This window comes from Zonotrichia albicollis, chromosome 21 (assembly GCF_047830755.1).
Source record: "Zonotrichia albicollis isolate bZonAlb1 chromosome 21, bZonAlb1.hap1, whole genome shotgun sequence".
Lineage (NCBI taxonomy): Eukaryota > Metazoa > Chordata > Aves > Passeriformes > Passerellidae > Zonotrichia > Zonotrichia albicollis.
Window position 1 is genome coordinate 3,545,142 of NC_133839.1, and position 13,750 is coordinate 3,558,891.

The window sequence follows — 13,750 nt, forward strand, 5'->3', positions numbered from 1 at the left end:
CCTGGTGACTTGTTGGGGACAGGGACCCTCCTGCCCAGAGCTGCACCAAGCCCCTCTTCACACAGTGCCTTTGGGGACACTGGGGGTCCTGCCACCCCCACCCCGCTCCTGTGCTTCAGGGATGGGGCTGGAGCAGCCCCTGGTGTGGCTGTGCCAGGGGGAAATGCTGCTCCTGGTGCCTCTTGCTGCTTCCTCAGGACACCCCTTTGAATAAAATCATCTCAGCTCCACTCCTGCTTTGTGTCACTGCTGGGTGGGCTCAGGATGTGACACCCCTGGGTCTCACAGTGGGACTGGGGATCCCCAGCCCTGCCCAGGGAGGTGTTTCAGCAATAAGGAGAGGCTCCTCTGGCTTTAAATAAAGCTTTTCCATTTTATTAATTATTATAAGCATATCTTTAAACATTTGTATAACTTTCTTAATAAAATATCCTGGAAGAGACAGGTTTGAAGTTCACAGAGAAAGGCACTTTGAGGGGGGCGTCCCAAGGCACTTTGGGGGCCCCCCTGAGTGGGTTAGGCTGGGCACAGGTGGGTGTTGGGGTGCTGGTCCCTGCTCCAGGTGTCACCCCCAGGGGTCCTGCAGACCCCCAGCACCTCCAGGGCTTTTGGCATCACTGTGTGGGGGCTGCAGCACTCCTGTCCCCGTGACACAGAGGCGTCAGCTACCCCCTGCTCTTTGCTCAGCCAGCACAGCAGATGCCAAAACCTTGAGAAACCATCCATGGGAGGTGCTGAGGAGATGTGGAGGGCAAGGGCTGGGATCTCTCCACTGCACAGCAAGCTGAGCCTGGAATTATCCCAGTCCTGCCAGGCACAGCTGGGACACGGCCTGGGTGCCACCTTCCCCAGAGACTGAACTCTGAACTTAGAATAGCTCCTGAAATAGCTCCTAGGGGTGAGGGTGGCTGGGGGTGGGTGCTGTGAGCCCAGCCTGGATGCTGCAAGGCCAGCCTGGATGCTGCGAGCCCAGCCTGGGCACCAGCAGCCCATGCCTGTCCCAGCACTTTCCTCCTCAGTAGTGGCTCAAGCTCCCCAGCATTGCTGTCCCTGTTTGCCATCAGGGACAGCAATTTGTCCCTGCAGTTCCCACTCCCACTGGCACTCCTGGAACTGGCCAGGTGAGGATGGCAGTGGGCACACTCCCAGAAACCCCCCCCTGGATGGGTGGCAGTGGGCAGGCTCTGAGGAAACACCCCAGACTGGGGAAGGGACAACCCTGGGGACAGCCAGGAGTGTCCCATACACCCTCCCTCAGCAGGGCTAGTGCCAGCCCCCCCAGCAGCCCCAGGCACTGGTGTGGGGGGCAGATAAAGCTCTTCAGTAAAGCATCTCCTCAGTAGGAAAGAAAATAAGGCGGAAGAAGGACAGAGCAGAGCGCAGGGGATGCTCCATGCCAGGCTGGGGCCACCCCAGTCAGACCCATGGGGCTGTGGCAGTGGGACCCCCTTAGGCAGTAAGGTCTGGGTGTCCCCATCCCCTCCCTCTCCCACAGTGCTGCTCTCCATCCCGGGGGTCCTGTCCCCCTCCCCCAGCCCCAGTGTCACCGGGGCCAGTCCATGGCAGGGGCTGGGGCTAGAACTCAGTCTGCACCCCCTCACCGCTCTCTGTGGTGCCCCTGGGCTCGCCTGGCTCCTTGTCACCGTGCAGGTGACACGCTGCTGATGGGCTGTGCCCTCCAGGTGGTGCTGCTGTGACACGGGGCACCTCAGCCTCTGCTGGGACACCGGCTCGGGGGCTGCCCGGGGCTGCTGTGCCGTGTGGCACGCTGGGCACTGATGGGACATCAGCCCTGGGCACAGGGGATGCTGGCATGGATGACCTTGGTGTGACATGTGGCACCTCAGCCCCTGATGGGACATCAGCTGCAGACACGGGGGAAGCTGGCACGGATGATCTTGGTGTGACAGGGGGCACCTCAGCCTCTGCTGGGACATCAGCTCTGGGCACAGGTGATGCTGGTGCAGGACGTCTCCCAGTCCCTGATGGGACCTCAGCTCCAGGGACAGGTGACAGTGCTGGTGTGGCACACTGCCCCCCTGATGACACCTCAGCTCCAGGCACAGGGGGTGCTGGTGCAGGCCGGCGTGTCCCAGCTCCTGACGGGACCTCAGCTCCAGGGACAGGTGAGGATGCTGGTGTGACACGTTCTTTGCCAGCTCCTGACGGGACCTCAGCTCCAGGGACAGGTGAGGACACTGGTGTGACATGCTGTCCCCCTGATGACACCTCAGCTCCAGGGACAGGTGAGGATGCTGGTGTGACGCGTTCTCTGCCCGTTCCTGATGGAACCTCAGCTCCAGGTGCTGGTGCTGCCACTGTGGCACAGCTCACCCCGTCCCCATCCCGGGCTGGGCCCTGCTGTGTGGCAGCCCCTGCCAGCAGCACGCCCTCCTCGCTGGCCCCGCTGCCCTCGGTGCCGTTCATCAGCCGCTCCTCCAGCCTGGCACCATCCTCCAGGCTCTGCTGTGCCAGCGCCTCCCGGATCTCCTGCACCGCATCCGGGGGGCTGGCGGGCACCCCGGGCTGTGCCTGCTCTGCCTGCCCTGGCTCAGGAGAGCCGGGCTGCAGCAGGGCCTCAGCCCCATAGGGCAGGGCCCCCTCGTCGTCCTGGATGACCGACACCACCTGCTTGGCCCTGCGGCGCCGCTCGGCCGCCGGCTCCTCGGGCTGCCCGCTGTACTCCTCGCTCCAGTCGATGGGCAGGCCCTCTCCCAGCAGGTGCAGGTTGGGATCGCTGTTGTGCATCACCATGCTGTCCCTGTACAGGTTGTGCTTGCGCTGCACGGCCGCCTCCTTCACAGCTGGGGACACGGAGGGACAGCTCAGGGCACTGCCAGGCGGGGGCACCTCGGCCAGTCCTCCCCGGGGTGCTGGGAGAGGTGGCTGGAGCTGGGCAGGGGGGCAGCATCCCACCCTCTGCTCAGCCCTGCCAGGGGGCAGCCAGGTGGGAAAGCTGCTTGTGGGAGAGCCACCAGCACCCTGTATGGGGTCACCCCTCCTTATGGGGTCCCCAACACCCTGCATGGAGTCACTCCTCCTCATATAGCCCCCAGCACCCTGCATGGGGTCACCCCTCCTTATGGAGTCCCCAGCACCCTACATAGGGCCATCCCCTCCTCATACAGCCCCCAGCATGCTGTATGGGGTCATCCCTCTTACTGAGTCCCCAACACCCTGTATGGGGTCAGTCCTCCTTAAGGAGTCCCCAACACCCTGTATGGGGTCACTCCTCTTTATAGAGTCCCCAACACCCTGCACAGGGTCACCCCTCCTTATAGGGTCCCCAACATCTGGTATGGGGTAACCCCTCATCAGAGACACCCCAGCACCCTGCAGAGGGTCACCCCTTCTTCATACAGCCCCCACCACCCCACATGGGGTCACCCCCTCCTGATACAGCCCCCAGCACAGAGCCATCCCTCTTCATTCAGCCCCCAGTTAGCTTTGCATGGGAACACTCCTTGTTGTCCAGCCCCTGTCATAGCGTGTCCCCAAAACCCTGTACAACCCCCAAAATCCTGCAGAGGTCACCCCCTCCTCACACAGCCCCCAAAATCCTGCAGAGTGAACATAGAGGGTCTTCTCATTCAGCTCCCAACACGCTGCAGAGGTCACCCCATCCTCACACAGCCCTCAGCAACCTACATGGGGTCACCCCCTCCTCACACAGCCCCCAGAACCATGCAGAGCTCACCCCCTCCTCTCCAGGTGCCACAGGACCCTGTAGGGGTCACCCTCTCCTCTGCAGGTGCCACAGAACCCTACCTTGCATGATGTCTTTCATCACTGACTGCAGCACCACCTCCTCGTAGGTGTTCTCCACCAGGATGAAGCTGGCAAAGTCCTCGAAGATCAGCTCCTGGAACTTGGCTAATTCCTGCCAGGGGAGAGGCGGCTCAGCCCGGCAGCTTGGGGGGAATGGATGCTCCAGCCTCTCCATGGGGTGGACAGTCCTTCCCTGCACCCCAAACCTTCCCCTCTTACCCCCTTGCAGGTGGGTGCCAGCTTTTTCAGCAGGAAGGGAATGGTGATCTGCAGCAGGGCCTCCCTGAAGAACTTCTTCCTCACAGTGCTGCTGTCATAGTCGAATTTCTGCAGGGTGAGAGGTGCCCCAGGTCACCCAGGGCTGTGGGCTGGCTGTCCCTGCCCACGGGCACAGACCCCTGAGATTTCACCCCCCAACCCATTCACACAGACCCCTGTGGCCTCACATCCCTCTCTCCAGCTGTTTCCCAGTGTTTCCGAGCCTGGATAGGAGCCAACTCTTCCACTGGCTCCTCCAGGTGATCTCCTATTTACCTGCCCCCAGCAAAATCCATGAAACCCCTAAAAGACTTTTGAAATAGATAACATCACTGCTAGCCTCTTCCCTGGTCCTGGATCAAGGCCACCAAAGGCCACCAAAGGCCTGACCCCCTGGCTCACTGTAGGAATGTGCCCCTTGCTGACAGAGTGACAAAACTATCCTTTGTCCCCTTAAAAAGGAAAGAAGCCCAGAAGATTCTCTCCTGGATTAGGTGAAAAAGGCATCTCATAGGTGTGGGGGAACTTCACCTCAAACTAAAGAATAGCTAATTGGAAAAAAGCCAAAAAGTCCCACCTGGGCAATTCACTAGAAAAAGAAGAGAAAAAAAAGGTGTTTTACCAAGAGTAAGAACCTCTTGCACCTGGCTCAGTTTTTCTCCATAAAGAGTTTGTTATTTTGCCTTTTATTTAAACCTTTTTCTTTCCAGAAGTCATCCTGCTAATTTTATGCCTCCAAAGGTAGCTGAGCTATCTTGGATGTGAAACAGACCTCCAAAAGCTTGTAAGACCTGGCTCAGAAAAGCTCCTGTTTCAGCTCACCTTGAGCACCCTCTCGAGGATGCGCTGGATGGATTTGCACAGCTCGTCCTTGCCCTGCAGCTTGCTCAGCTCCTGGTGCAGCAGGGTCTCGAAGGTGTACACAGCATCGTCCATTTGCTGTGGCCAGAGACACATGGTCAGCGTGGGGGGCACCCAAAGGGTGGGCAGGGGGCTCTTGGGGCACTGCCACACCGAGGTGAGCCTCAGCACAGAGCCCTGCGCTGGTTTGGGGTGGGAGGGACCCTAAATTCATCCAGAGGGTGAATTCCCCAGGGTGCTCCCAGCCCTGTCCAGCCTGGCCTTGGGCACTGCCAGGGATCCCTCACAGGGAGGAATTCCTAATTCCCAATATCCAACAGGCAAAGAGCCTTCACTCTGCACAAATCCCTGACCTCCCAGGATCAAGGCAGTTGGGAGAGGAGGTTGCTCAGAGCTCATCCTCTACACCCCACACCAGGTTAGGCTGGATCAGACCCCAGAACTGGCTCACTGGCCTTGCTGGTGCCAGTGGGCTCTGTGGCAAAGGGGCAGCTGTGCCAGGATGCCCAAGCCCACCATGGGCTCCAGACCAAAGAGGCAGCACAGACATCCCAACCTGGGCTCCCCAAACCTGTATTCCCAGCCCAGGGGGACGGGGGAGGACTCTGGTCCCCATCCCACCTGTCTCATGTGGATCTGGGCCCTCTGCTTGAAGACAGATGTGCTGGAGACATCGAATCGCTGCTGCAGACCCTCCAGTTTCAGCTGGTCCATCTTCTCATAGCACGACTGCATCTTCACGGGGTGGAAGGCCAGGTGGGAGAGCTTCTCCATGTACTGGGGACAAAGCCAAGCTCAGCCTCTCCAAGCACTCAGGGCAGGGACATTCCACCCCACATGGGTGGACTCTTCTCAGCCTGGGCTCTCCCAGTGCTGTCCACACTGGGGGTGGAAGCAGGACTGGCCCTGTCACCCCTGAGCTGGCAAGAAGCACCACCAGCACCCCCAGGTCTCACCTCCACCAGCTTCTCCAGGCCGCCCTCGTTGACCACGTTCATGTTCATGTCGGTGACCTCCTTGAAGAACACCTCCCGGGCCTCAGCAAAGCCCTGGCTCGTGGGGGTCATCAGGGCCTCCAGGATGGAGGAGATGTAGGGCTGCACGTGGTTACGGACACACACCTCTGCCTTGGGCAGGACAAAGGCTGGGAAAGAGCAGGGATGGGGATGGTGAGGCTCCTCTGTCCTTCCAGCCCTTCACATCACATCCCACACCCACCCCAGCAATGAGGAGCTGCCCCTGCTCCCAAAGCCCTCCAGGAGGAGTCTCCCCCTTTCACAGCAACACAAGGAACTCCTGCAGGCTGCCCCTGCTCTGTCCTGAACCCACTCCTGCCCCACTGCCATGCCAGGGGGCTGTGGCATTCACATTCTCTGAACAGAGATCTAATTCTCTCTCTCAGGTTTTTTCCTGGAGAAGCACAGAGAGAAAACAATTTTTATCTCTGCTTGCTGCTCCTAGTGTTTTGCACACATAGAATGTGGTGGGAAGAATGTTTACCTGCAGGAATTGGGTAATTAGATTCTGATGGAGATTATGTTAATTAGCCCATCAAGTCCAAGCTGTGTGGTCTGTCAGTCTGCAGACAGTCATGAGTTTTCCAGTTAGCAGTAAGTATGATATAATGTAATGTAATGTAATGTAAAATATAACATAATGTGGTATGATATAACATAATATGGTATGGTATGATATAATATAATATGGTATGATATAATATAATGTAATGTAATATAATGTAATGTAATATAATGTAATGTAATATAATGTAATGTAATGTAATGTAATATAATATAATATAATATAATTACAATATTTTTTCACAAGTCACGAGTTTTTCAGTTAGTAGTAAGTATAATGTAATGTAATGTAATATACTATAATATAATGTAATATAATACCTCTAATACAGTTATAATGCAATATAATATGGTTTAAATAAAGTGAATGTTCAGCATTCTGAATCAATAGAGTCAGATGCCAATCATTCCCTGACTCAGGGGTCACCTTGTTTCTCTATAGGGGATGACTGCCCACTTTGTTTCTTCATAGGGGGTGACTGCCCACCTTGTCCCCCACCCCTGGGGCAATGCCAGTGGGTACATGCACCCCCCAAGTGTGCCAGGGGCTGTGCTGCACCCCAGGAGCAGCCCCCCAGTAGCCATGGGCACACCCACACGTGCCAGGGCACCCCTGTACCTCGGATCTTGCTGGCCAGGTGCTCCTTGGAGGTGATGATCTGGTCCATGTCCGTGCGGATGGTGCTCTCCAGCTGCGGCCGCTCCTGCTCACACCTGGCCACAGCTGCATCGTACTGAGCCTTGGCCAGCTCATAGACCATCCTATAGACAGCATCTGACACCTGGGGGCACAGGGGGGATCAGAGACCCTCCAGCTGCACCCCAAACTGTGCCTGCAGCTCCAGCTGGCTGCAGGACCTGCTGAGCCATCCCCAGAGCCCTGACAGGACCTTCCCCACAGCCTGCCAATGGTTTCTAGACCAGGGACCCCCCCAGTGGGGTGAAATGGAGCTCCTGCAGTGCAGAAACTGCTTCCAAGTGGTGCTGGAGGGGCAGAGAGGTGAGTGCTGCCTCCATCAGGCAACCTGCCCCAGGCAGGGCTAGGAATGCTGCATATCCAGGAATGCTACAGGTCTTGAAATGCTGCAGGTCTGGGGATGCTGCAGGGCTGGGGATGGTGCAGGGCTGGGGATGCTGCAGGTCTGGGGATGCTGCAGGTGTGGGAATGCTGCAGGTCTGGGAATGTTGCAGGTCTGGGGATGCTGCAGGTCTGGGGACGCTGGTGGTCCAAGCAGGAGAGCCCCAGCCCACCCTGAAATCTGTTCCCTGCCCTGTTCCCCCTCCCTGGGCTCCCAGAGCCAACCTCCTGAGCAGGATGGAGCCGCTCGCTGAGGCTTCACTCTCACTTGGCAGCCAAAGCTGCGATCTTGGGGCTGGCAGGATGCAGAGCCCTCCCCTCCTCCCTCCTTCCCAGCCACAGCAGCTTTTGGAAAAGCAGCGTTTGTGTGTTTTCAGGCCGCTCAAGTGGCCCATTAGGAGCCTGGTGGTAATTATCGGGGTTTAAGGTTTTAACAGGCAGCTCTGAAGAGCCCTCAGTCTTTCGCAAGGGTTTGGGCCGGATTTAGCCCGCGCTGCTCTAAAAATGGCTCGCTAAATTTAGCCGGGACAGGCTTCGCTCCGGGGCTGGGCTTCCTCCTGTTTGCTCGGCTGGCCCCAGGCGGGGCTGGGCAGGGCTGGGCAGGGGCACTGAAGGAGCTTGAAAAATCCACTCTGGAGAAAAGACGGATTCTTTGGAAGGGGCCGGGAGAAAGGGGCAGAGAAGTCGGTGGGGAGGGAGCTCAGCGGGGAAGGGAGGTGGGCATCGAAACCAGGGGGAAGGGAGGTGGGCACAGAACCCAGTGGGGAAGGGAGGTGGGCACAGAACCCAGCGGGGAAGGGAGGTGGGCACCGAGCCCAGGGGTAAGGAGGCTCCCCAAGCCGGGTGTGCAGGCACGGGGAGGGCAGGGACGCTGGGGACCCCCCCGGCAGCCCCAGCCCCACACCTGGATCCAGGTCCGCTGGCGCTCCGGGGCTTTGCCCTTCAGCCGGGGCCCGATGGCGCTCCTGAGCTCGGGGAGCAGCTCCTCCATCACCAGGTTGCTCAGGACCTGTGGAAGCAGGAGGTTTTTGGGGAGCCTGCTGAGCCCCCCCAGCCCTGGGAGCCCGGTTTGGGGGCGCGGTGCCCACCTGGGTCTCGTTGCCGCAGAGCATGTCCCAGGTGCCGTACTGCTCCTTGGACTGCCGGTACATGCGGATGGCGTCCGTGAAGGCGGGAGCCTCCACCCGGGAGTCCTCCGAGATCCCTGCGGAGGGGACACGGCTCAGCAGCCTGGAATTGGGAGGGAGGGGCGGCCCAGCACCCCCAGCCCACCCCTGTGTGCTCCCCCACACCCCCGGACCCGGGCAAGCCCCCAGAGCTGTCACTGGGATTGGGGGATGCTGTCCCAAGGCACTGCCCCTGACAGGGTGAGGGGCAGCAGGGGGCTCCTGATATAACCAGAGTGATCCCGTCCAGAGCCACCCCGAGGGCAGGGAGGCTGGGTAGGATGAGGGCTCAGTGACCCAAAATGGTGCACATGAATCTAGGGGCTCAGTGACCCCAAAGGTGCACAGGAACTTAGGGGCACAGTGACCCCAATATGGTGCACAGGGAAATGGGGGCTCAGTGACCCCCAAATGGTGCATGGGGACCTGGGAGCTCAGTGGCTCCCAAATGATGCACAGGGACCTGGGGACTCGGTGACCCCATATGGTGCACAGGGAAATCGAGGCTTAGTGAGCCCCAAAGGCACCCAGGAGCAGGAACTTGGTAGGATGGGGGCTCAGTGACCCACAAATGGTGCACAGGGACCTGGGGGCTCAGTGAGCTCCAAAGGCACAGCAGGAGCAGGCGCTCATCAGGATGGGGCATCAGTGACCCCCAACCCCACACACACCCAGTGAGCCCCCAGCTGGGGAGCTGCAGTCAGAGGGGCCCTGTGGGGAGCAGCAAGGCTTGGAAGGAAGAGCAAAGTGGCCAAGAGGCCTCAGGAGTGAGTCAGGGCCGGGCTGTCCCGGGTGAGTCACTGCAGCACGAGAGGGGCTCGGGTGTCACCCCCAGCGAGCAGGAGGGGCAGGGCTGGGAGCCTCCACAGCCAGGAGATGGGGACAGCAGGCAGGAGCTGTGCCACATGTCCCTGCCTTGTCCCTACGTGTCCCTGACAGACAGGGAAACAGCCCTGGGACAGAACCCTGCAGCCCAGCTCCCCTCCCCATGCCCCGGGAGGGGATCAGGATGGGATCTGAGCCTGCTGGGAGGCTCCAGGGGATCATCCCTGCACTGCTGACACCTTCCACAGCACCTGGCACGGCTGGGGACACTGCTGACATTGTCCCACAGCACCTGGCAGAGCTGGGGACACTGCTGAGATGTCCCACAGCACCTGGCAGGGCTGGGGACACTGCAAAGATGTGCCACAACACCTGGCAGGGCTGGGGACACTGCTGAGATGTCCCAAAGCACCTGGCAGGGCTGGGGACACAGCCAGGTGTCCAGGAGGGACAGCCCAGGGCAGTGAGCAGATCCTTCCCAGTGCACACAGACTTTTCTAAGGTGATTACAATTAACTCCAAGCCTAAGCAGCTTTTGCTAAGGGGCAGCTTAATAATCAGGGGAAAAAAAACCACTGAGAAAGTAAAATCTGCTCCTTTCTCAGTCTTTGGTGGGAGCCAGAGCTGGGCTGAGCTTCCAGGGCTTGGAGCTGCTCCATCCATGGGAGCAGGTGGGACAATCCTCACCCCCTGTCCCTGCCAGGCCTGGGGCAGGATTTGCCTCCCAAGAGCCTTCCCAAGGTCACTCCCTCCAGGCTGAGCCTGGGGACATCCCTGAGTCTGTTCCCAGCCCTGTGCTCTGTCCTGGTGCAAGAAGCCCCTGTGCCACTTCCCAGGGCAAATTTAATGAGTTTCCTTCATTAATGTGTGGTTAAGGACCTGGAGGGACAGGACACAGGGAATGGCTCCCACTGCCAGAGGGCAGGGCTGGATGGGATATTGGGAATTGGGAATTGTTCCCTGTGAGGGTGGGCAGGCCCTGGCACAGGGTGCCCAGAGCAGCTGTGGCTGCCCCTGGATCCCTGGCAGTGCCCAAGGCCAGGCTGGACAGGGCTGGGAGCAGCCTGGGACAGTGGGAGGTGTCCCTGCCATGGCAGGGCTGGCACTGGGTGGGATTTAAGGTGCCTTTTAACTCAAACCATCCTGAAACAAGGGCAGGAGCCCTCAGGGTGGGCACTGCCCAGCCCCAGGTGACACCAGACTGGCCAAGGGACAGTTTTGGAGCAGCCAGGGGCTCCAGGGACACCAGGCTGACCCTGTCTGTGTGTGGAACAGAGCTGCACATCCCCAGTCCCTACAGAGGAGCTGCTGTTACACAAACACAGTCTGAGATAGGGAGCTGAACATTCCCACACCAATCACAACCAGAGGCAGAAACAGAGCCTCTAATTTAGAGGAGAAAAAAAAAACCCCAACAACCTAAAGTGCTCTCCAACAACAAAAGAGCCTTCATGGAATATGAAACAGGATCCTGGAGCTCCCAGGAGCAGAGAGAGGCAGGAAGAACAAAGTCACAGACAAATCCAGGCTGGAGGAATGCAGCACCGAGCCCTCCCTGGCCACTGCCCACTTGGGAAGGCTTTTCCATCACATGCTGAGGAGGAAGAGAGGGAGGAGAGGATTTTCTGGCTGGCACAGGGGGTGGTGGAGGGGCTCCCACCTCCCCTGTGTCTCACAGCAGCACCCAGCAGGTGGGAGGGGAATTAGAGATGAAAATTGGGGGTTTGTTAGCAGGAGATCAATTCCTCTTTTATCCAGAGCTGGTTTTGCTCACAGCTGCTGCTCCAGCCAGCATGGGGGGTTCTGGGGGGCTGAGCTCACCCAGAAATGATCCTCAGGGGAATGAGGGGTCACAGCACCCAGCCCCACACAAAGGAGGGGCACATTCAGCCCAACGAGCTCAGACACCCCCAGCACAAAATAAAAAGGAGATTTTTTTCAGATTTAATCCAATGTGGGGGGATGGAAACATCAGTGAAACCCAGGCTCCAGATCTCACCCTATTACAGCAGCTCTGGCAAAACTGAGGCAAAACTGAGGCAAAATTGAGGCTACCCAGAGTTCCCAGGAATGAAAGAAGCATTTAGAAACTGGGCAGAGTCTAAAATGCCCACTAAACACCTGATTCTGAGCAGGTTTCAGCTCTGGCACCGCCTTCCTCAGGAAATTTCTCACCATCCCAAGCATGGCCAGGACTTGGGGCTCAGCCCAGGAGTGCCCAGGCCACAGTCAAGCAGGAAAATCGTGTTTTCCTGCCAGAGTATCACTGGTGTGGGAGGCAGGTCCTGCCTCCACCCAGCTGCACTGCCCTGCACTCCTGCCCTGCACTCCTGCCCACAGCCCTGGCAGCCCTCAGGAGGATTTTGGGTTTTGGTGATTTTAATTAACAAATATTTTCTCCCTCAGGGTGGGAAATGGGCATCAGGGCAGCTCTGGAGCCAGGTCTTGTGTTTACTCCTGGCAATAGTTCCTCATGGGCAGAGGATGGAGCTGGGCACAGGGATGCTCCAGGGAGCTGGGGGTGATGCTGGCATTGATGAGATGCTCAGTCATGGAATTCTAGACTGGTTTGGGTTAAAAGGGACTTTAAAAATCATTCTGTCCCACCCCCTGCAGTGGGCAGGGGCACCTCCCACCATCCCAGGGTGCTTCCAGCCTGGCCTTGGGCACTGCCAGCGATCCAGGGGCAGCCACAGCTGCTCTGTGCCAGGGTATCACACCATCCCAGGGAACAATTCCTAATTCCCAATATCCCACCCAGCCCTGCCTTCTGGCAGTGGGAGCCATTCCCTGTGTCCTGTCCCTCCATCCCTTGTCCCCAATCCCTCTGCAGCTCTCCAGGAGCCCCTCCAGGACCTCCCTGGATCCTTCCCTGTAGCCACATCTCACAGAGAAAAGCAAGGCACAATTCTTCCCAAGAATATTTCCGTGTTTTTCCTTTCTCTGAGGAAGGAAACCCAGAGAATGTGAAGTTCAGAGAATGTGAAACCCAGAAATATTCTTGGGAAGAATCATGTCTTGCTTTTCTCTGTGAAATGTGGCTACACTTCCCTTCTCCAAAGTTCCTCAACAACTCCCACCCAACTCCTCCTCATGAGCTGCAAGCCATCCCCTCTCCCAGAGCCCTCTGCAGGTGCCTGTGGAGCAGGAGGTGGCTCAGTGTCCCCAGGTGTCACCCACCGTTGTTGCAGTGCCGCACGCAGTCCTGGAACACCGCCCGCCACTTCTCCTGCTCCTTGCCCGTCATCACACAGAAATAGTAGTGCCTGGCATAGGGGTGCCACAGCACCAGGGGGAAATCCGTGGGGCACTTCAGGATGGGAGAGTGCCCGGATTTCGGTGTCACACCTGTGGGAAAGCATGGGTGGATTCAGGGGGAGAGGGGGACGGGGAGGCTGCAGGGCTGGGGGTGTCCAGCAGGGACACACAGACCCTGCAGCTCCTTCCCAGGCCTTTGCTGGGAGTTGTTCTAAAAAAAATGCAACAAGAGCCTCATTTTTCTGAAAAGGAGATAAAAATGAAATTTGAGAGGTAAAATTAAAAGTAATTAAAAATCATGTGGTTGTCACAGACACATTTCCTTCCTATTTTCCTTCCTTCCTTCCTTCCTTCCTTCCTTCCTTCCTTCCTTCCTTCCTTCCTTCCTTCCTTCCTTCCTTCCTTCCTTCCTTCCTTCCTTCCTTCCTTCCTTCCTTCCTTCCTTCCTTCCTTCCTTCCTTCCTTCCTTCCTTCCTTCCTTCCTTCCTTCCTTCCTTCCTTCCTTCCTTCCTTCCTTCCTTCCTCCCTCCCTTCCTCCCTCCCTCCCTTCCTCCCTTCCTCCCTTCCTCCCTTCCCTACAACCCCACTACCCAAAACCACCACTTCCCAAAGGTGCCCAGAAAAAAACCCAAAAACCAAAAAAAATCCCCAAAAAACCCCATTCCTGAAGGTCTTCAAGAATGCTACACCCAAACCCCACTTTTTCCAGAAGGCCCTCAGGGATTCTACACCCCAAAATGATCCCTTCCAGCATCCCTGGGATGCTGCACCCTAAACCAGCCTCTTTCCAAAGGTCCCCAGGAATGCCACACTCACACCTACCCCTTCCAGAGGCTCTTCAAGGATACATCCCAACCCTACACTTTCCAAAACGTCCTCAGGGGTGCTACACCCCAAAATCACCCTTTTCTGAAGGTCCCTAGGGATGCTACATCCTAAAACTACCTCTTCTAGAA

At 57.8% G+C, this 13,750-nt stretch overlaps 1 protein-coding gene and 1 non-coding gene across 3 annotated transcripts in view; both read right to left on the bottom strand.

Moving 5' to 3' along the window:
* Positions 1–353: 353 nt before the first annotated feature.
* Positions 354–1,054, bottom strand: LOC113460398 (uncharacterized). The gene is made up of 2 exons (XR_012583380.1): positions 975–1,054; positions 354–934 (listed from the first exon to the last, which is right to left on the bottom strand). It is a non-coding gene; the product is annotated as an uncharacterized LOC113460398 (transcript).
* NIBAN2 (niban apoptosis regulator 2) overlaps positions 1,053–13,750 on the bottom strand; it is a 35,074-nt gene continuing 22,376 nt past the window's right edge. The window contains exons 5-15 of one of the 2 annotated variants that reach the window (XM_074555989.1): positions 12,717–12,884; positions 8,634–8,749; positions 8,450–8,554; positions 7,087–7,249; positions 5,844–6,031; positions 5,509–5,664; positions 4,849–4,965; positions 3,988–4,095; positions 3,769–3,880; positions 2,173–2,804; positions 1,053–2,109 (exon numbers count right to left, since the gene is read on the bottom strand). In XM_074555989.1, the coding sequence (XP_074412090.1) occupies positions 1,576–2,109; positions 2,173–2,804; positions 3,769–3,880; positions 3,988–4,095; positions 4,849–4,965; positions 5,509–5,664; positions 5,844–6,031; positions 7,087–7,249; positions 8,450–8,554; positions 8,634–8,749; positions 12,717–12,884 (2,399 nt within the window). In that variant the 3' untranslated portion in view covers positions 1,053–1,575. Of the gene's footprint in view, positions 2,805–3,768; positions 3,881–3,987; positions 4,096–4,848; positions 4,966–5,508; positions 5,665–5,843; positions 6,032–7,086; positions 7,250–8,449; positions 8,555–8,633; positions 8,750–12,716; positions 12,885–13,750 lie in introns of both variants that reach the window. The other variant, XM_074555990.1, reaches the window with a different exon arrangement.